General features: G+C 50.0%; 2 protein-coding genes across 3 annotated transcripts in view; both read left to right on the top strand.

Moving 5' to 3' along the window:
• EEIG1 (estrogen-induced osteoclastogenesis regulator 1) overlaps positions 1-16533 on the top strand; it is a 79980-nt gene extending 63447 nt beyond the window's left edge. The window contains exons 3-12 of one of the 2 annotated variants that reach the window (XM_036393923.2): positions 99-219; positions 545-574; positions 4081-4197; positions 4674-4720; positions 7179-7330; positions 8440-8544; positions 8830-9019; positions 9209-9330; positions 10440-10509; positions 11417-16533. In XM_036393923.2, the coding sequence (XP_036249816.1) occupies positions 99-219; positions 545-574; positions 4081-4197; positions 4674-4720; positions 7179-7330; positions 8440-8544; positions 8830-9019; positions 9209-9330; positions 10440-10509; positions 11417-11462 (1000 nt within the window). In that variant the 3' untranslated portion in view covers positions 11463-16533. Of the gene's footprint in view, positions 1-98; positions 220-544; positions 575-4080; positions 4198-4671; positions 4721-7178; positions 7331-8439; positions 8545-8829; positions 9020-9208; positions 9331-10439; positions 10510-11416 lie in introns of both variants that reach the window. The other variant, XM_054516924.1, reaches the window with a different exon arrangement.
• Positions 16534-17696: 1163 nt separating this feature from the next.
• On the top strand, positions 17697-20625 carry DPM2 (dolichyl-phosphate mannosyltransferase subunit 2, regulatory). Its single transcript, XM_036393752.1, has 4 exons — positions 17697-17742; positions 18471-18560; positions 19839-19941; positions 20229-20625. The coding sequence occupies exons 1-4, from the start codon at positions 17740-17742 to the stop codon at positions 20285-20287; spliced, it is 255 nt and encodes an 84-aa protein (XP_036249645.1). The 5' UTR covers positions 17697-17739; the 3' UTR covers positions 20288-20625.
• Positions 20626-20712: the final 87 nt, after the last annotated feature.

Consider the following 20712-nt stretch of genomic DNA (forward strand, 5'->3'; position numbering starts at 1 on the left):
TATGGGCTAGGATGCCAGTCATTAAAAAAGATACTTAATAGCTGGTCTTGATTTGGCTTTGTACCTTTATTTGATTTTTTTTTTTTCCATTCTCACAGAGAGGAAGTTCAGGAAAATTGTGTCCGCTGGAAAAAGAAATTCACCTTTGTGTGTAAAATGAGTGCCAACCCTGCCACAGGGCTCCTGGACCCCTGCATCTGCCGAGTGTCTGTCCGCAAGGTGAGCACCCAGCTTTGCTTCTGGCAGGGAGCACCACCAGTGCTGTACTGGCAGCTGGGCACTGGCTGCTTTTTGGCAGCAAGAAAAGTTGTGTGGACTGTGGTGGGAAGGAAAGATTGTTTGGGACAGGATATGCTGGAATAGAGCCTCTCTCTCCGAGCAGAGTCCTTGATGGAGGATGGGAATGACCAAGGTGGTGGTAACCCTTGAGAGAGAGGCTTGTGAATCCTGAGAGAAGATTCCAGGACTGAGTAATGACTTTCCCCCTGTTGCCCCAGCACATATAATAGCTGCTTTTCCTGTTTTGTTTTGTTTCCCAATATAGGAGCTGAAGGGCGGAAAAACCTACTCAAAGGTAAGAGCATAGAAAGGGCAAATATAACAGAGTGAAGATGGTCTTGTCTCCTGCTTGTGCTTTACAGCCATTAGAAACTAGTGGCTGCTGAGTGGACCAATCTGGAGAGATGTTCATTAGTTCTTAGTTTGAGTCTGAGTTAAGAGATTTCCCAAAAAACTCGACTTGCTGGGACAGGATCCAGATTGCACTGGATATGGATTTGACATGGGGGTTGGAGAGATGATCTGCATGTCCTCAAACTTTGGGGAAGTTCTGAGTCACATCTGAACTCTCTGGCTTCTGGCAGCATGTCTCTAATAAAGAAACAGGCTCCAATTCTGTTCTGCAGAGCTGGCAGCCAGCTGGGGCAGGCACCTCACTGCCTCAGGAGAGCAGGCAGGAGCCTTCAGCAGAAATCACTGCCTGCCAGAGCACAGGAGACACCAAGGCAAAAGCCAAATGGATCAGCAGGGATCTTAGTCTTGGTTTGTCTTCCTTGCATTCTCTTGCCTGTGCTGTGGGACAGACAATGGGCCACCCCCTTCTCCTCCTTGTGCTGGATCAAGAGACAATGTTGGCTTAGAAGCTGAGCTCACACAGTGCCCAAAATGATGTTTGTTTGAAAATGAGTCACTGCTGCTGGCTTCTAACAAACAGATGCTTTGGTCACACACAGCCATGTAAGAATTCCTTCTCATCAAAATCCTTTCTGAGGCCATGGAGGCAACTGGATGTGAAAGGTCTACTGCAGTAGCTCCTGTGTTCTGCTGTGCTGGGTGGGAGAAGGCAATATGACTTTGTTCCTTTTTCATTGCTAATTAGGACATGGTCTCTAGGGCCATCAGTCTCTTTTTCACTGAATTCACACTGTGGGAAGGTTATTCATTCTGCAGGGCTGCATGTCCAGGGAGAGCAGCATAGCTGGAAGAAGAGGTATAGCAAATGCATCAGCCTTTGCCTCCTGCAATGTCCATCCTGAAGCTTTCTGTAGGATTTGGGAAGGCAGAATTAAAGGAGGCCTGAAGGCACGTTTCTGTGGTGGAGTTAACCTGGAGACCTTATTCAGGTCATGTTCTAACCTACTTCCTTTTTGCTCAGTCTTCAGTTGTGTTTAGTGGCATTTAACAGAGACTGACTTCCTCCAGCCCAGAGCTGGAGACCAAATCTCAAGTACGTGTTGTCTCTTGGGCTGGTATCTTGCTTGGTGAAAAAGACAGATGTGTTCTCTGAGAAGATGATCTGAAGCAGCTCAGAAATGAGCGATGTCACACCAGACAAGAGCGATTGCAGTCTTGCCCAGTGGACCAGGCTTGTTCTAGGCAGGTTCTCATGACAGAGCTGATTTGGGCTTCCTAATGTTTCTAGCAGAAGTCTGTGGTAGATGTCTATGCAGCTATTTTCTCATTTTACACCACGAGTCACCACCTTTTTAAACTATCCCAATTCAGCTGAGAACTCCTCCAGTCACAGCAGCAGATGTAGAGGAAGATGAAACTTGTGAATGCCCTCTGTACCTGGCATACCTCATGCCCATGAGCAGGGAGTGAGGGTGATGGGGCTGTTTGTGCTCCAGGCAGTTTCCAGTGCCTTGCACACCTTGGGGTTTGACGTGAATGCCACCTCAGTGTCAGGGGTGACAGGGCGGAAGGCGACAGGAAGGACTGATAAAGCAGAAACTCTTTCCCTGAGCTGGGAGAAACACCATCAGCTGGCTGGAAAACTGAGGAAACGATTCTGGAAGGTTATATCTGAAAACATCCTTTTGTTAAGGGATCTTTCCTCTATATACTGGGAGTCTGCTTCCTGAAAGAGCTTCTGACCTCAGCACACTGGGGCTGCTGGAGGGTTCTCCCACACTCTGTGCTCCAGTGTTGGTCTCCTCTCAGAATTTAGTGCTGTGCTGGAGGAAGAGGGATCTAGGTCTGGGCCACCCCTGTGCCATGCTGTTCTCCTGGTGTGGTGGTGCTGTGTCTTTGTCACAGTGATGGATTGCATCTCCCTCTGTGGCTTTCCTCTGTCCTGTTTATCTCTGAGATATTTTTTTTTTTCCTTATTGGTGAATAATTAGCAAACAGCATAGCCCTTGGCTAGAAGAGACAGAGAAATTTCTGCAGCAAGGGCTGAAGAAACACTTGCATTAAAGGAATTCTTAAGAAGTGAGAAGAGAGGAAAAAAGGTTATTTTTTTTTCCTGATAAAAGGTTCCCTCTCTATCCCACTTTTTTTTTGTTCATTAGCCATCAGAAGTTGCCCTTTGAGGATGGGATGAAGAAAGCAGCTACATTAATCTTGCTGCTGTTTCCCCCTCAATCATATATCTTGATCAGACTGTGATTCTTGACTTGGAACAGTGGGAGCCAGGGTTCCTCTGGCAGTGACTGTTTTGTGCTGGGACTCTCCATTAGCTTCCTCAGCTGACAGGGCCCCACAATTCCATAGGATGGTGCTACTGTTGGGGCTCTCTGCTCAGCTGTCAGCAGCAGGGCAGAAGGGATGTGCTGCAGAGCCCAGAAGGACAGAAGGACCTGCTGCTGCTGCTGCTCCACCTGTGTTCCCTGCTCCCCTGGGAGCTGCCCTGCTGCCGCTGCTGTGACGCAGATGCTCCACGCCTGGATGCTTTGGCCACATACAGAGTACAGCATGTCCTGCTGATCAGATGAGATGGGACACAACTGCCTGCTGTTCATAAAGCTGTGCATAAAACAAGCTGTAACTTTTTCTTTGAAACACTGTGTTAATACACCAGGGATTAGGGCAGGAAAACAAAGGTGCTCTTCATTGTGTGTGTATTTACTCTGGAGGGATCGGTGCCCTTTTAAAAAATGCATGTGATCTTCAGCTTTGTCACCTTCTCTGTTTGCTTCCCATTTGTTGGAGAAGGTTTAGAGAGCTCACAACTAAATCTCTCCAAATATTTCTCTTCCCTTCTGCGTGTCAAACCAACTCCTTGCTGGTTAAACCTGAGCAGTGTTGAGGAGGAGCTGCCCAGCCCAGCAGCTGCCTCTGAGGGGTGAGGCACAGGCAGTGAGTGCCACATGGCTCTGGGCCTCCAGCTCCCCGTGCCCGTAGTCTGTTGTTTTTGTCAGGATGGTGTCACTTTCCCCTGTAACAATATCCTTTCATCTCCTGGTTCGCATGCTCCACTGCATTCTGGGATGGTCCGATACAAAGAGTGCCTTATTATGTTTGTGTATGTGTGATTCTGTTTTTTCCACATTGTTGACCTGGTGCCTTCCATGTCCTTGGTTATGCAATGGCTGCAGGCTGGTTAACACTGTCCGGGCCACCAGCACTACTGTACACCCTTCCTCCATGTGGGCTTGGCCTCCTGAAGGCCTCCAAGTGTCCATCTAGCTTGGGGTTAGGAATGTGACCCTGTCCATCCTCAAGAACAGGGAATCTTCACAGCCACCACTCTGTGTCCTGGCTCCTGTTCTCTCCCTTTGGTCTGTGAGACACTGTGTATCCCTTTATGGAGTAATGTCTGTTTTCTCACCTTCCCCTCCATTGTTTTCTTGGCTGCAGCTGGGCTTTGCTGATCTAAATCTGGCAGAATTTGCAGGCTCTGGATCCACTGTCCGTTGCTGCTTGCTGGAAGGATATGATACTAAGAACACCCGACAGGACAACTCCATTCTAAAGGTACAACAGCTAGAACCTACACAGCAGAAACCCTGCTTAGGGCTTTGGGGAGATCACAGCACAGTGCCAGTCTGGCAGAACGTCCTGTTATGTACAGAGACAGGATTTTGCTTTTGTGCTGCTAGACTGACTTGGGAAGCTTCCCATTATCAGAGTTGCCCTTTGATAATTTGGCATTGATTTGGCCAAGCAGTGACCCTTGACAAAAAAATCCAGGAGCAGGAGGGAGGGAAATGTTACAAGGCACTGTCAGCATGACCCAGCTGGTGTCCTGCTGAGCTGCTGCCACTTGGAGTGACTGATGCAGGGATTTGGGGCAGGGAGGGGAATACTTTGCTAAATCCCTGAAGCTGATTTCCCTGGGAAAGGAGCTAGATCTGGCTGATCTTTACACCTAGCCCTTGAGCTCCTGGGTGTTGTGAAGTGAGGAGCTCAGTGCAGCATGGCTGATGATGTGCCTTGTGTCCCCTCTCCAGGTCACGATTGGAATGTCCCTGCTCTCTGGGGACCCCTGCTTCAAAACGTGAGTTCCTGGCTGTACCCTGTTCTGGGCAGACACTAGAATTGATGAAGGGAGGGGAAAGGATGCCCTTGATATTGGGAAGTACTGTAAAACTGGTTGAATCATCCAGAAAAGCACAGCCAGCCAGTGCTGTTAATTGGTTTTGTTCTCTGCTCTGGCTTTCCCAGCTCTGATTATTGCTGTGCACAGTATTTTCCCTGCTGGTGCAACTTAGGTTTTAGAAACCAGTAGATTTTGATTACAAACTTCATGTTTTGCTTGAAGGATGGAATTTCTCATGGCTCTGGGCTTGGTTTCACTGACCTCCAAGAGGAGAAAGGTCAATAAAGAAAACAGTCTTGGAAGTGGACACGCTTCAGCACATACCATGGGGGATAAAGATCTCAGATTGAAACAGCAACAAAAATTCTTCAAAGCTGAATCATTTTAATTTTTTTTCCTACAGGGCTCACAATTTGTATTAATTAGCAGAGAAATTGCTGTAATGTGGGGTTTTTTTAATGCATAATGATAGGAAAGAATAAGGACAGTTAGGCTGGGGAGCAGTTTTGCTGCTTAAAGAATTGTTGGTGAATCAATAAATATCCTGATCTCACACCACAGTGCAGCATCACAGTCCCAGCCCTGCTGGGTGTGCTGGAAGGTGTGTGACTGCACAGCAGGGCTGCCATGTGCCCAAAGGAATATTTCATGTTGCCTCCCAACAGAATGAGAGAAGAAAGCTTTACCTTGAGGCCAATTCTTGTAGATCTAATTTTAGGAGCTGGCTTGGAGTGCATAAATTAGCTCAAATTCTTTTTTAAAATGCTGCATTATTTTTGCTAGGTTTGTTTTGTGAGTGGCTTTTCATAGTGCTGCAGTATTTTTTCACACTTTTGAACCCAACATCAGTGTCATCTGATTCTGAAGAATTTCTGCTTCAGAAGAAAGTGTAATGTAGAAGTTTTGAGTATCTTAAACCATAACTTTATAGCAGTAACAGATGTTCTAAATCTAGGGTACTGGGATGTCTGGTAGTAATATTTTACAAAAATACCTGTTGCTCCTTTGCAATGGAAGCAAGTCCCACCCTTAGAATGCCTGAAAATTGCACAGAATAGGATATAAATATCCATTTAATGTAAGTAGGTTCAGTCTGAAAGTCAAACCTAATTTTCTTGAAGGATTTTTGCAGTCATTCCCACTTTTCCCTTTTATGTTGATGATGTGCAAATATCTAAAAATAGAAACTTTGCATGTGGAATAGTCCTTGATCAGTAGAGCTTCTGGTAAATGACACTCATTAGAGGGTTAGGCAGGAATTAAACTGTGCTGGGAAATCACTTCCAAGCACTGATTTTCTGCAGCACTCCATGAACCTTCTCCTGCTGGGGTTGTTGAAAGGGGCAGAGCAGCTGAGCTGACAGACCAAGGGGCTGCTCCCACAGCTGCTGCAGGAGCAGTTTGCTTGCTTAAGGTTGTAAAAGCCTTAAAAACCTGTGAAGCCAAGTCCCCAAAGCACCTGGGTGCATGCAAATCACTGATAAGGTGATTAGGGAGGTTTTTTCCTGGTGAAGGCATGCTGTGAGTTTCCTGAAAGCTTTATAGCCCTTCAGCTGTCCACATTAAATATTCTGCCTTCCAAAATACCGCAAAGATCCCCTCTCATGTAACGTCTTCCCTCAGAGCTCTGAGTGAGACAAAAGATTTTATTTCTCACTCCTCACTTAAAATCCATAATATGATTCTTTAGTTCCAGTTCAGACTTCGGGCTGCAGAGAGGTTAGGGCTCCAACAGGAATATTCACTTTGCCACGCTGCACATGCTGTGGCTTCCACCCAAAAGCACTTCTGGAGGAAGGGAGGGGGCTCCAGGCACTCACAGATCTGCCCTGCAGTCAGCATTTACAAAGGGATGTTGCAGGCTCACAGAATAACCAGAAAAATAATTCTGACAGCTGGAAAAACACTTTAGTTTCACTGAAAAGGAGTTTAATAGTCAGTTAAAAAAGGGAAAGGTTATTTGATTGTTGTAAAAGTGCTCTCATAAGGGGACAGGGTTGCTGGGATAAAAGGTTTCATTTTGGCCAAAGAGGTGTAAGAGAAAGGAAGCTGGACTTGAGAGTGGGACAGCAGCAAACTGGTTCCTGTTTGTGAAGCCAGCTGGGCAGTGGACACATGCTGGGGCTGAAAGGGCAGCTCTGGATGGAGTCCTGGAGGACAGTGCAAGTTCTGAGCCTGTGTAATGAATGAATGGCCCCTTTTTGCCTTAATTTACCTCAAAAATTTGTTTTTTCTTGTAATGCAGTGCCAGGTAGGGATGACACCAGTCTTGCATGTGAGAAAACAAAACCCACCATCCCATTTGAGCTGGTGGTCAGAGGGCTGCCAGCTTCCCCCTGCTGACAAGGGTGGGATGGACAGAATGATGCCTGCTCCCTGCCTGGCAGTCTGTAACCTCCTTCCCTTCTGATTCCAGGCCTCCTTCCACTGCCAAGTCCATCACCATCCCAGGGCAGGACTCCACTCTGCAGCTGACCTGCAAGGGCGAGGGAACCACCAGCAGCAGCAGCTCCTCCACAATTGGCTCCCTGCGCCAGGCCAAGCCAAGAACTGCCATCCTCAGCTCAGGTCTGAATGCCCACCCTGCAGCCATGCCATGCCTGGCTCTGCCTGGACACTCCTTTGTTTTTCCCAGCAGTTGCAAGCACAGAAACTCTTTAATCTTACATGTTTTCCCACACCCATCCTCAACCCCCCATTGCTCATTCAGAATATTGAGAATAACAAAGCCATCTGAGTGTGACTGAGGAGAGGAAGGTTGACTATTTGCCACGTGCATAGATTTCTGTTAGTGGAGATAAAGCAATTTGTTCTTTTTGCTGGGGATTTAATAATTCATGAACTGCACTGATCCCTGCTTTCCACTGTGTGCAATGATACTTACCATTGTTCTGCACTCAGCTATTCTGTTGCTCAGACTTATCTTCTAGAAAAGTTCCTCTGAGGGTTTTAGAGGTTGGTTTAAGGTCTAGTGGCCTTGTTCCAGCTGCTGATGCAGTTCTTTGCCTTCTGTATGAGCCTGTTTTCAAGGGCACTGCATTTTCACATCAGTTTTTTTCCTTCCCAGCACATTCCAAATGTGCAGGCAGATACACTGCACCAAAATAGCACTGGAGTCTCATCCCCTCAGTTGACAGAGCACGTGGTGCAAGTGGTGTTCTTAAAAAGCTGGCTAATGTGTTACATTTGTGCACTTCTGGATAAGCTTCCTGCAAGAGAGACAAGCAGGGCAAAGGAGCAGGGGTTATGCTGAAGTGTCTGTATCAAAATCAGAGATTATTTAAATGGTACAGGCTCTCTCAGAAGTAATAGAAAGGGTAAGGTGGTAACAGAAGCACCCAAACAGAGGTTGAAATACTTTACTGCCAGTGGCCATGTGATGCTTACTTAGCTTGATGCTTTTAACTGTGGATAGTTTCAGACACTGCTTGTCCTTCTAGATGCTACAAGCCCCCAGAGATGTTTGTAAATTCACGTGTTGGATAGAAATAGTGATAAACTTGACAGAGTTCACTGTGGTCTTCCCTACTCCCTGCGTGTTTCTGTGCCCTGTGCTGGCCTTTACACAGGGCTCTGGCCAGTAGACTGCCCTTTCCTTGATCTGTCATTCCAAGATCAGTCTTCCCTCCCAGTGACCAGTGGTTGTGGTGTAAGCAGTGTCCTCTTTTCCTTGGCAGGTGTCCCAGAGGAGTCAGATCAGAACCTGTCCAGCCCAGAGGAAGTTTTCCACTCAGGGCACTCACGGAACTCAAGCTATGCCAGCCAGCAGTCCAAGATCTCTGGTAACCACTGATCCACACAGCTCTGCCATCCCTTTTTCCCTTTTCCTTCCTGCAGCAAGCCCTTGTGAGAGTGATTTGCAGCCATCTCTCTCTATACCAGCTCTGTAATACTCACCCCAGCTGTGTAATACCAGCCTCCTGCTCAGTCTCTGCCAATGAGCCCACAGATGTCTAGACCTCTGTGTGCAGGAGCAGAAGTGCTGCTGTGGAGCTGCCCTGGCTGTTGTCTGTGCTGCCAGGAGTGGGAGCAGCAGCAGCTGAGCTCTGTGGCCCCTGTGTTGGCAGGTTACAGCACGGAGCACTCGCGCTCCTCCAGCATGTCCGACCTGACCCACCGCCGCAACACGTCCACCAGCAGCAGCGCCTCCGGGGGGCTCAGCATGACCGTGGAGTACCCTGAGGGGGAGAGGGAGCACAAACTGGAGAAGCCTCCTCGGCCCCCCAGACCACCCCTGCTGCTGGACAGACCCTCCCGGTGAGTAACAGTGGAGCAAAGACTTTTCTCTGGGAAGGAGAAGACAGAACCTGCTCCTTTGTCTTCAGGCACCAGTGGAACAGATTGTGGCCACTGAGGAGGAGGCTGTGGCCAAGAAATGCAGGGCAGTATGTAGATGTCTGTGTCTTGAGAAGCTGAGTAAGTTTGTCCTGGATTTCCTCTTGCCAGGAGGAAAAAGGATTCAATGGAGAGTCACCCAACCCGAGTGGATGACACCAGGATCGATGCTGATGATATAGTGGAGAAAATAATGCAGAGTCAGGACTTCACAGATGTCAGCAATACTGAAGGTGAGAGGAGAAGCCTCAGAGGGGATGTCTGGGTTGTTCCTTTTGCAGGGCTGCCAAGTGTTTACAGTCAGATCTCATCTGCCATGGGCTCTCTTCTCCTTTGACAGCTGTTTGCTTTCAGTGCTTGCTGGGTGTTTCTGTGGTAGATAAACCATGTGGGTTTGAGAGCTGCACATGTATTTACAGATAGCACTTGCAGTTGTTCCACACATGACAGCAGAGATTGAGATTGAAGCTCAAACATGCAGGGAGAGAGAGGAAAAACACTGATTCTCAATGCAGTGGAGATCAGCTGTCTGCACAGCTCCAGTGGCCTTTGTCCAGGGTCAGGCCAAGGGTATTTATCAAAAGAGGAGAGCACAACTGGAGGGAAGCAGCACATCTCTACAGAAACATGGGTTACCATGTGCTGGTGATCAGGTCTCTTGGGGAGCTTAAGAAGGAGTTTTCTCCATTGCACTCACAGCATCTGCTAGGAGAAAACTAATAATGTAACTGCTTTTGTTTTCAGTTTCATTTTCCACTTTAGCATAGAAATTGACCTCTAATCTGATTTTTTTTCTATCTGAGGTTTTCTGTTAAGTTTTAGACTTGAGCTTAGCTTGTTATCTGTGCTTCATTAATTTACCATTAATCACCTTAAATTGTTGCACATGGCAGCACTCTTATCATGTGGGGAGTTATACCTCACTCAGTGTGGGTTAGAATCAGACTGGATGCAGCTGCCTCTCCCCAGCAGAACAGGCTGAGTTTCTCCTCCAGTGACTCTACCAAAGCAGTGTGAGGCCCCACATCTTATCTGTTCAGGTGTGTATTAGGTGACCAAGGACTTGCATCAATGGAATTGCTTTAAAAGAGGCAGCTGGAGGTGAATGACTGAATTAATATCTCTGCCTTTATTCTTCCAAAGCTGCGTGTTGTGGAGGCTTCCCTTTGGAGCAAGGAAAGGGTTCCCAGGGGCTCCATGACTGTGGGAAAACCACCAGAAAGTGTGGATATGCATCTGCTGAGACACACTTGCTCTGTGCTGATTGTGTGTCTGGGAGGGGAGTTCCTGGCAGCCTCAGCAGTTCTGGATTTTGATGTCTGTCTTCCTTTTCTATCTGCAGACAGTAACCTGAGGTTGTTTGTGAGCAGAGACGGAACAACTACTCTGAGTGGTATTCAGCTGGGAAACAGGTAGGTTTCCCAAAAAGCTGGCAGCCAGAGGGGCCCCAGAGAGATTGGTGGGCTCTGTACCTAGGAAACTTCCACTTTTTGCTACAGGAGAGATTTCTAAACATCATGTGCTACATGGTGACTTCATTCCCACATTAACAGCCCTGGGATGCCTTTGGTGGCAGGCTGCAGCTGCACTCGAGTATGAGTGCACTTCTCAGCAGGAGCTCAGAGGGACAATGGGATCCTGGTTGCTAGACCCAGGAACAGAAGTGAGAGGAGTGAAAGGACAAAATGGTAGAGGCTGGTTCCCGTTTGTTTCTGAAGGAGGGAGCTTTGCCTCCTGCTGGCCTGCAGCAAAACTGCAGCAGAGCAGCGTTTATTGTCCCTTCTCCCTGCCTCTTATTGTCCCTTCTCCTGCCTCTTATTGTCCCTTCTCCTGCCTCTTCCATAACCACCGAGGGGTTGTTCTCTCATTAACGCCTTCTGAAGCAGTAAAACTTTTTCTTGCCACTGTAGCTCTTAGGACAGCTCCGGCCAGTTGTGTTTGAGGCTTTGTTGCATCTTTTCATTGAATTAAAAAGAGCAGTAATGGTAATGCAAAGATGTATCAAGCTGGAAACAAAACTGGGAGCACAGCAAAGCCAGGCAGGCTGGCTTTGTTGTGGGTGGGATACTCCCCCTCTGCTGTGTCCTGTACAGCAGGGTTTGTGTGTCACACCCTGCTCTCTCCAGGGCTCTGTTGCTAGCTTGCCACCTCTTTGTCCCCTCTGTATTCCAAGGACTGACTTCCCACAAGGCTGACTTGTTACTGGCAGTGTTCTGAGTGGGTTTAGAAGATGGTGTTTGAGTGGAGAGCTCTGAACCACAACTTGGTTGCTAAAATGACTGGAAAATAACCAGCCTCTCTCCCCCTCTGCCTCCCCAGGGTCTCATCTGGAGTTTACGAGCCAGTGGTGATTGAAACCCACTAAATGTGAAGAACAGGGTAGAGCTGCTGGACACAGGCCCCCTACCCAGTCTGCTGCCACCTGGATGCCAACCTTTACCTCTCTTCATGCAGCATTCCAGAAGGGATTTCTCCACACCCCTCCCCGTATGTTTGCACTGCAGAACTACTCCGAGACCACTCCAGAACATGCACTTTCCCTGCATTGCATTGTCCTTCTCTGCTTCCTGGTCCTTCCAGTGCATGCCTTCCCCTGTTCCTGCTCAGACACAAGGTGTCTGTGGGACTTTTCCTTGGGCTAGTCCCAGAGGATGTTGCTCATCTGCATCCCTCATTCCACCCATTCACTTGCAGCAGGGGACGTCTCAGTTTCTGTCTCCCCAAAACATTGGGTTATACCACTGTGAACTCTTCAAACCACTGGGGGTGGGGGAAACCATTCTAACCAAACCCAGAGCTGCTTGTTGGGGACATGGTGACATGGCCACTTGCAGGATGCTTTATTCCATTGACTCTGCAAGGGAACATCACCTCCCAAGGCAATGGTTTTACTGAACAAGGTATGCTGTGGTGTACACTTCACCTTCCTATCCTCACATCCCCAAACAACATCTTCTCATAGGAAATACTTCCCAAAAGTGCATTTCAGAAAACTCTACTGCAATCCAGCTGAGAGTTGGTGAACGGTTAAATGTGAGTGCTCATCACACCACTGACTGCAGCAGCCCTTCCACTGCTGGGCATGGAAGGGGGTGTTCATCAACTAGCATTAGCAGGAGCACTTTAGAGCTTATAGATTTTACCTGGAGGAGGCTTCTACTCACTATTCCAGGAGTATAATCTGTGTTTGCTGGACTGATTCAGCAAATAGTCCTGTTGGAGCTTGGAATACAAAGCCTCTTTCTTTTTTCTTTTTTTTTTTTTCCTTGTTTCATTGGCTCAGGAAGGGAACTGCCCTTCTTGAACTGTGAAAAGAATCTTGTCTGACAGCCCTTCCCTGGGCCAGAGCTGGTTGCAGTTGACTGCAGTGGTCTCTCTATTGAGGTGGTGATGTCAATTGCCTCTCTTGGCCTGGGCCAGTAAGGGATTTGGTGTTGCTTGGCCTTTCTTATCTTGTCAGCAGAGATCTGTGCCTGTGCTGGTTCCTTTTGGGGCTGGGGAGAAGCTACTGTCTCTGCCTTCAAGGGTAGAAGGGCTGTTTGCTGCTGCATTAGCCACAGCAGCTGTTCTGACCTGCTCTGTGGTGAGTGAACTCTTCTGACAAGGCTTCAAACTGTTCTCTGGTTATCTTTCAATTGCTCTTCTTTGGGTTTGGTTTCTGCAGTTGTTTGACACTTTTCCTTGCAGTGTGTGGCAGAGATGTCCATCCCTTTCAGCTCCCACTTGGAGATTTCTCCTAGCAGCTGAATTTCCAGAATCCAGAGGATCTGGGCAGCCCCGGGCTGTGGGCCAGCAGCAGGCTGTGCTTGCAGCCCTCCCTGTACAGAGCCCCTCAGCTGATAAGCTATTTCTGTGTGGTGCCCATTCCTCTTTTGCCAGTGTTCTGTGGCAGCACTCAGCAGCCATGCCCTCTCCAGGACCTGGCTCCCTTCTGGCACATGTGGGTGTGTGTTCAGGCACACACTCACTGCTCAGCAAGGAAAGACTTGTAACTGATCACATTGTTCAAATTCTTAGTTATTGTAAAGCCTCTTTTAAAGGAGAAAAAAAAAACAAACATTAACTGTGGTCTCTGTGGCCAGAATGCATGCAGATGAGCTGCTGGAAAAGGGAATCTGGCAGAATGAGAAACAAGGAATGAAAGGGCCTTGATTTAGCTTTTTTTTTTTTACCCTTCTTGCTAAGGATGCTGCATGGGGAGGGTGCTCAGCAGTGTGGTAAAACTATACAGTTGCTTACTCTGTTTTGATGGTTTCTCTCTTGGAGTCAAGAGGCTTCTTTCTGTGTTTGGACAGACCACATATAGGATATGCATCTTTTCTACCATTTCCCTTCAAAGGGAATTAAATTTGAATTAGGGTAAAAAGGGGATACAGACAACACCTTGGTTTGGTTTAATGCAGGGGGAAAGTGTTGGACCTTTTGAGACTGTCTAGAACAAAAGCTCTTTCACACTTGCTAGGTTTTTTTAATGGTGATCTCTTCTTCATTCAGCCTGGGTAGGTTTGGCACTCGCTTGCAGGCTGCTGAGCGTCCTGCCCTGTTCCTTGGGTGCCACATGTCTGCAGGAAGGACAGAACTGTTTGTCTTTCTCTCCCTGGGGCAGTGCCAGAGAGCCAGGCCTGGCCTGACTGTGTGCTCAGGTCAGGGTGAGGGCAGCAGGGGCTGTTCTGCCTCTCTGTGGATGTTCTGCCTCTCTGTGGATGGCCCTGCAGAGCCGAGGCTCTGGCTGCTCCCCAGGGGCCAACAAAGCCCCTCAGGAAATCAGATCCAACCAGGACTTGAAAGGAGCAAGCATAAGCCAGGAAAGAGGCTAAAACCCAGCTCATTTTGCTGCTTTGCTTCTGTTCCCATGAGAAACAATGGCAGTCACTGTCAGAGCAGTTGGGATCCCAGGGCATTCTCCTGGCCTCCATTGGCCAGGGTTGGCTGCTTCGAGGCACTGGCAGCTCGGCGTGTCACGAAATCAGTGGGACAGAGGGAGGAATATCTTCCCAGCAAAGCAGGAGGAGAAGCAGTTGAGCTTTTGAGAGCACTGGTCTCTTCTTCCCAGGCTGGCAGAGGCATAACCTGCTCCATCACATCACTGTGGCCAAGCTGGGCATGTCTTTGGCTTCTCTCCAGTGGCTTGGCACATCACTGCTTGCATTTCTGATAACTGTGTCCCATAGGGTATTTCCTCCTTGTCTCCACGTTAGTCCCTCCACAGATTCTGATCTTTGTGTGGCTTTTTAGCTCTCCTGCCCCTGGTTTTGAGTAGGTAGTCCTGGTCATGCACCTTGTGCGGCACAGCTGGGGGACGTGGAGCAGACATGGAGGGAGGAAGGAGCAGTCTGTTCCTGTTTGTAGATCCCGTGCAGAGCTCCTGCTGTGCTTCCAGCCCAAGCAGTGCCCAGCAGTCCCTAGGCAGCACCCGAGGTGGTCACTGGCTGTGGGGTCCCTGGTCCCACACACTCACTGCTGCCTCAGGAAGCTGCATCTCACGAGCACTTTTTTCCTTGTGGCATCCCTGCTGCCTGCTCCTTGTTGGACTTTGAACATTTAAGAAGTGAATCAGTTTCCAGACCCAAACCGCTGGCTAGTTTCCTTTGGGTTTTTCTTTTTTGTTGTGAAGTTTATGGAATTTTTTTTTTATAGAAACCCAGCAGGCTGGTGTTTTTTTGACTGCATTATCGTTTCGTTGATATTTTATTTCAGGGGGGCTTAGGGGGGAATGTTCTTCCCCACATTGTTCCCCTTCTCAGGGGATTCAGAGGTGGCTTAAACAAGTAAAAGAACCTTATTGGCAAGACTCTGCATCCCCTGGGTCTCTGATGCTGACGAGCAGGGCTGCTCATGCCTGGCTGGCCCTGGAGAGCAGAGCTGGCTCTCTGCTTTAGTCTTGGGATCAGGCAAAACATGTGGGCTCTGCTCCTGGTTTCCAGACCCTTAGTTTTGGTGGAAGCACATTGCAAAGCGTTAGGAAATTCAGTGTAACTTTTTTACTAACTTCTTTTCTTTTTTTAAAACCAATATAAAACTGAGTGTCCAGAAGAATAGGCTTAGTTGTTACTTGGTGAAGGAGATGGATTTCAGTTGGAAATTGTGATGGGAAAAGGGAGGAGAAGGATGTTGCTCCCTCATCATCATCTTTTGTATGGTCAGCACTTTAAATGGGGGCCTCGTGCTGTTCTGACCCTTGGAGTGATGGGCAGCAGGCGTGTGATTTCTCCCCCCCTCATTGCCACATCACTTTGCCCCCTGCAGAAAGGTTAACAAGCCCTTTTAAACGTTTGCTTCAGTTTTTAGAGGGTTCCAAACCAGGTGGGGGCCTGAAGAAATAGTATTTCATTCTCATCTGAATGGGAGGGGTTGACTTTTTATTTATTTTGTCATTGCTGTTTCTTTTTAAGCGGGTGGCAGTGCAGCTGGTCTCTGCACTGCTGCCAGGAACCTCTGGGAAAACCTCACTCCAGGTACGCTAGAGCACCACAGTGAAACCCCTCCTGGTGAGGGGCTCCCCCTCCCCTCCTGGCTGCCTTACCTGGGGGCTGCAGACCCCCCTCCACCCCTCCTGCCCCTCCCTGCTGCCCCACCTGGTCTCTAGCTGAGCTCTTGCTCTGGTGACCGAGCCCTTTGGACAAGGCCAGTCCCCAGGGACAAGTTCCTACAAACTCTGCCTGGTTGCAGGTGTTTGTCCTTGAAAAGCCACTTCCTGGCTGCGGGGAGGGATTGGTGAATGCAGAATTCCCTCCGCTTCCCTGCTGAGAGCTGTGTCCATCAGCCCCCACCCTGCGCCCCCCGATCCCGCTGCCTGCAGAGCAGCAGGAGTGGAAACCTGGGAAATGAAAAGGAATTTTGGGATGAAGCTCTGAGCGAGGGATGAGCCTGGTAACTTGCCTCAAACACGTGGAATAATGGTAGAGCCCATATTTTTGTGGGGGGAGGGAGGGGAAGGGGAGATCGTGTTTTATTTTCTTGAAAGTGAATTGAGCTTGGTGACCTTCGGCTGAGGCGCACTCGATTTGTATCAGATTCTATAGAGAGATGGCTGATATTTTTGGAAAGGGAATGGGTCTATGCAAACTTCCAAAATTGCTTGAAAGATAGTTTAACATTTTTTTACTTTGAAAATCTAAAGATAAATCTAACTTTTGTCTTAAAGCAGAAGTGCGTTTAGAAAGAGAAGCTACTTCCACTGCTCTATTTTGATGATGATTCTTGGAAAGTTTGGGCTGGAGGGAATGACTATTTTTCACCATTTCTATCTTGCTCCTCTAGTTTCTTTGTTTCTTTTTCTAACGGAATGCTGTGCCGTCTTTGATTCAACAGATCGTGTTTGTATTTTCTGTATCTGGTTCCTAATGTAGAGAAATAACAAATATATGAGGAAATCAGTATAATGTCAAATGTTGTTATGGTTTGGGGGAAAAAATAAAGGTTTTTTTGGTACTTCACACTGGTTCTTCTTGCTCTGTTTCTTGTTTTAAATGCTGTGGGGTGAGAGGGGCATGCTCAGGCCTGGAATAGTTTGGTTTTGCCTTCTTGGATTGCTCTGGCAGCTGAGAGCAGAGATCCCTGCCAGCCCTTCCCTGGAGATGGAAAGGGCAGTTGGCAGCACAGCACCAGTCCCATGGAAGCAGCAATCCTGGCAAAAGGTGACATCTGCCTGAGTTGCCAGCAGCGTCCTCTGCTCTGTCCCAGCCTAGGCTCTGCCTAAACTGCCTCTCCTGCTGGGCCTACCTCACCAGGCTCGCTGGGGGATTGGGCCCACAGCCCAGCAGGGCACAAGCAATAAGCAACTCTGCATCCTCAGGGCTTGCGCCTGCATAGCCCCTTGCCCACCCCAGGCTCAGCACCCCCTTAATGGAGGGTGAGCCAAATTCAGTGCCCAGATACTCATCACTGATGGCTGACAGGGCTGGAGGGGGGAGCAGGAGCAGCTTTTACCTCTTCCACCTTCCCAGAGCCTCGGCCACACAAAGGTCAGTGCACCTTTGAGGCCCAAGCACATTCTTCCCTTTTCCCTTGTATCAGGACGGGGAGGCAAAGGATTCTATGATTCTTTTGTGTCTGGCCCTTGGCTGTTTGGTCTCGCTTGTTCCTTTTCTCCCGCTGCCCCGGGTGTGTTTGGAGGAACGGCAGGGTGTGGGATGTCGGGATGGATGGGGCTGGTGTCAGGATCCATCACCACCACAGGTCCCGGGGACGGGTGCTGGATGCAACCAGAGTGCCCCGTCCGCAGGTGAAGGCAACGGCGCTGGAGCAGCAGGAGCGCGGAGCGGTGACAAGGATCGCAGGCCTGTGGGTGAGACAGGGAGAGCGGCGGGAACGGAATGGGAACGGGCCAGCCCCGCACCCGGTCCATCCTCTCCCGCCCCGAGCCCGGCCCGTCCCCGCCGCTCTCTATGTCCCGTTCCGTTCCCGCCGCTCTCTATGTCCCGTTCCGTTCCCGCCGCTCTCCCCGTCCCGGTCCCGTTCCGTCCCCGCCGCTCTTTCCCGGCCGTTTCGCGGCTCCGGGAGGTGACGAAGCTCGGGGCGGGGCCTCGCAGGCCCCGCCCACCCCCGCTGATTGGCCGCTCTCGGGGCGGGGCTGGCGCACTGCTCGCTGATTGGTGGCCGTGCCGGAAAGGCGAGGCCGGCGGGGAGGAGGCCGGGGCGCCATGGTGAGTGCGGGCCCGGCCCGGAGCGAGCGGGACCCCGAGGCGGGGACGGAGGGGAGGGTCGGTCCCTGCTCGTCCCGGCCCTTGCTCGGCCCGGTGTCACGGGGGGCTTGGGCCGGATCGCGGCCCGGAGCCCTGGCCAGGCTCCCTGACTGGAGAGACTGGGCCCAGTCTCCCGGGAGCGGCCCCTGAGATGCGGTGCGTGAGCCGGCTGAGGGAGCTGTGATGGTGTTCGCAGGGGTCTTGGGATGAGGGAAGAGACGAGAATGTTGACTCCACATTTCAGAAGGCTTGATTTATTATTTTATGATATATATTAAAACTATACTAAAAGAATAGAAGAAAGGATTTCATCAGAAGGCTAGCTAAGAATAGAAAAAGAATGAATGAATAACAAAGGCTTGTGACTGACCGAGACAGTCCGGACAGCTGGACTGTGATTGTCATGAATTAGAAACAACCACACGAGGCCAATCACAGATCCACCTGTTGCCTTCCACAGCAGCAGATAATTATTGTTTACATTTTGCTCCTGAGGCCTCTCAGCTTCTCAGGAAAAAAAATCCTAAGGAAAGGATTTTTCATAAAACGTGTGTGTGACAGGGAGCTGCCGGTGACACGGCCCGGCCACCCCCGGTGCGGTGCCCCTGCCCCCGGTCTCGCTCCCCACCGCAGGAGCCCCGAGCCGCTCGGGCCCAGGCGTGGCCATCCGCTCTGTCTCTCCTTTGCAGGCCACAGCGACGGACCAGCTGGTTGGGTTTGGCTTGGTCGCCTTCAGCCTCGTCCTCTTTGTTTACTACACCCTCTGGATCATCGTGCTGGTACGCAGTTCTCTGGCCAATATAAGCCCAGTCACTCCACACTCACGTGTTTCCCCGCCCTTTGTCCGGGTGATGATGTGTCTGTGTGCCTGAAGGACTTTTGACTTCTGGGTTAAAAATGTCAGGGCAGATCTTCCTCTGTGTGCTGGCACTGTCCTTGTCCCATCTGGGTGTCCCTGGCCTTGCCTGGGCAGGACCAAACATTGATTGTGGTGCCCACCTGCTGTTCCAAGCCAGGCTGACCCAGCCAGGGCTGGATGAGCCATTGGGAAGAGCTGAAGCCTGGCCCTGATGGAGGTGTCATCAATGTCCACATCCCCCAGATTCCTGGTTCTGGTGGGAGATGACAGAGGGAAACATTGAGACAAATCTTAACAAATCTGGTAGGGAGGACAAGAGTTTAGGGAATGCAGGGCTCTGGGAAAGTGAGGCTGCCCATCTGAGGTCAGCTGAGGTCATTGGTGATTTTCTCCCCGGAAAGAAACTTCTCCTCACGAGCTTTCCAGGTATGAGAGGCCAGGTTCAGCCTTGGACTAACATCTGAACTCCCACCAGCTTCCCCTCCACCTCCAAGAGGTTTGAATTCCCCTCTTGCATCACTCACTCTGCTGCCCGATCCGTGTGTGTGCTCCCGGCATTCCCAAAGCTGCAGGAGCATTCCCGTCCTCACAGTACTCCCAGAGCTGCAGGATCATTCCAGTCCTCACAGTGCTTCCAGAGCTGCAGGAGCATTCCAGTCCTCCCAGTGCTCCCAGAGCTGCAGGAGCATTCCAGTCCTCCCAGTGCTCCCAGAGCTGCAGGAGTATCCCCATCCTCCCAGTGCTCCCAGAGCTGCAGGAGCATCCCCATCCTCCCAGTGCTCCCAGAGCTGCAGGAGCATTCCAGTCCTCCCAGTGCTCCCTGGTGTCCAGAGCCTTCCACGGCCTCTGCACAGGGATCCTGCTGGGATAACCACGGAGCAGAGCTGGTGCCAGCTGCTCCCTCCTGCAGGACAGAGGGACAGACACTGGGGTTTGCTGTGTTCTGCATAAGCAGCTCTGCCCACCCCGAGCCTCCGGGGCTGTGGGACCCTGTGCCAGCCCCACAGCCCCCCCTCATTGTCCCCTGAACCCCAAACCTTCACTGCCCACCCGCTCTTGTCTCTGTGGCCGAGCCACCTGCAGATCTGGGCACCTTTTTCAGCCATCTCACACCAGATATTTCCATGTTTGTCCCAAACCCTCGAGGCTGCACTGGAGGTGTTGTGGGCACCTGCTGACCCCCTCTGTGTCCCTGCAGCCCTTCATGGACAGCGACCATGGGATCCACCAGTTCTTCCTGCCTCGGGAATATGCAGTTATCATCCCCGTGACAGCCGGGCTGCTGCTGCTGCTATTTATAGGTGAGAGTTGTTTCTGTGCTTCTAATTAGAAACTTCTAAATTAGGAAGAGAGAAAAAGGTTGCTAGGGGTTTAGTTAATGTGTGACACTCACGGCACTCTCTGTGGTTACTGTTGCAGCTTAGCCTGGCACGGGGGCTGTGTTTGTGTGTGGGTTTTGGCTGTTTGAGCCTCTGGACAGCAGAATTTTCTTGCTCTCTCTGTTGATATTGTTTCTCATTCACAGGTGTTGTAGAAGTGCCTGGAATTAAAAGTTTCCTACCTGAATTGGTTCTGTCTGTCTCGGCAGGTGTTTTTATAATGTTTGTCACGTGGAAGAGCAGGAAACACACCAAGAAATCAGACTGAAGGCCCAGCTGAGGAGATGAGGAGGTGCCCACGCTGCAGCATCACAGCCAGGAAAAGACTTTTCCTGCAGCTCCAGGCAGACATCTCCAAGGTGCCCAGCACTGAGCTGCTCCCACGTTCCCTCCTGCAGAGACTAAACCTGTAGTTTACAATTCACTGACCAAAGAGAAGCAGGATTCATCCAAGGCTCATCGAGTGAGGGACCAGAGCCCCTGCTGAGGGACCTGCTCCCCAGCTGGGGCTGCCCTGCCCACTCTGGGCACTCCTTCCCTTCAGCTCTGGCTCGGCCCAGTAGTTTGTTCCTTCTGGGAATTTTATTTAAAAGTTTACCTACGGTTTGTGGGGTTTTTTTGATTCAAGTCTGAAAGGAGAGAAATGAGACTTTGGGCTTGGAAAGGACAGGTTTGCCTTCTCCATTTGCTTCT

The sequence above is a fragment of the Molothrus ater genome, chromosome 20 (assembly GCF_012460135.2).
Source record: "Molothrus ater isolate BHLD 08-10-18 breed brown headed cowbird chromosome 20, BPBGC_Mater_1.1, whole genome shotgun sequence".
NCBI classification, from domain to species: domain Eukaryota; kingdom Metazoa; phylum Chordata; class Aves; order Passeriformes; family Icteridae; genus Molothrus; species Molothrus ater.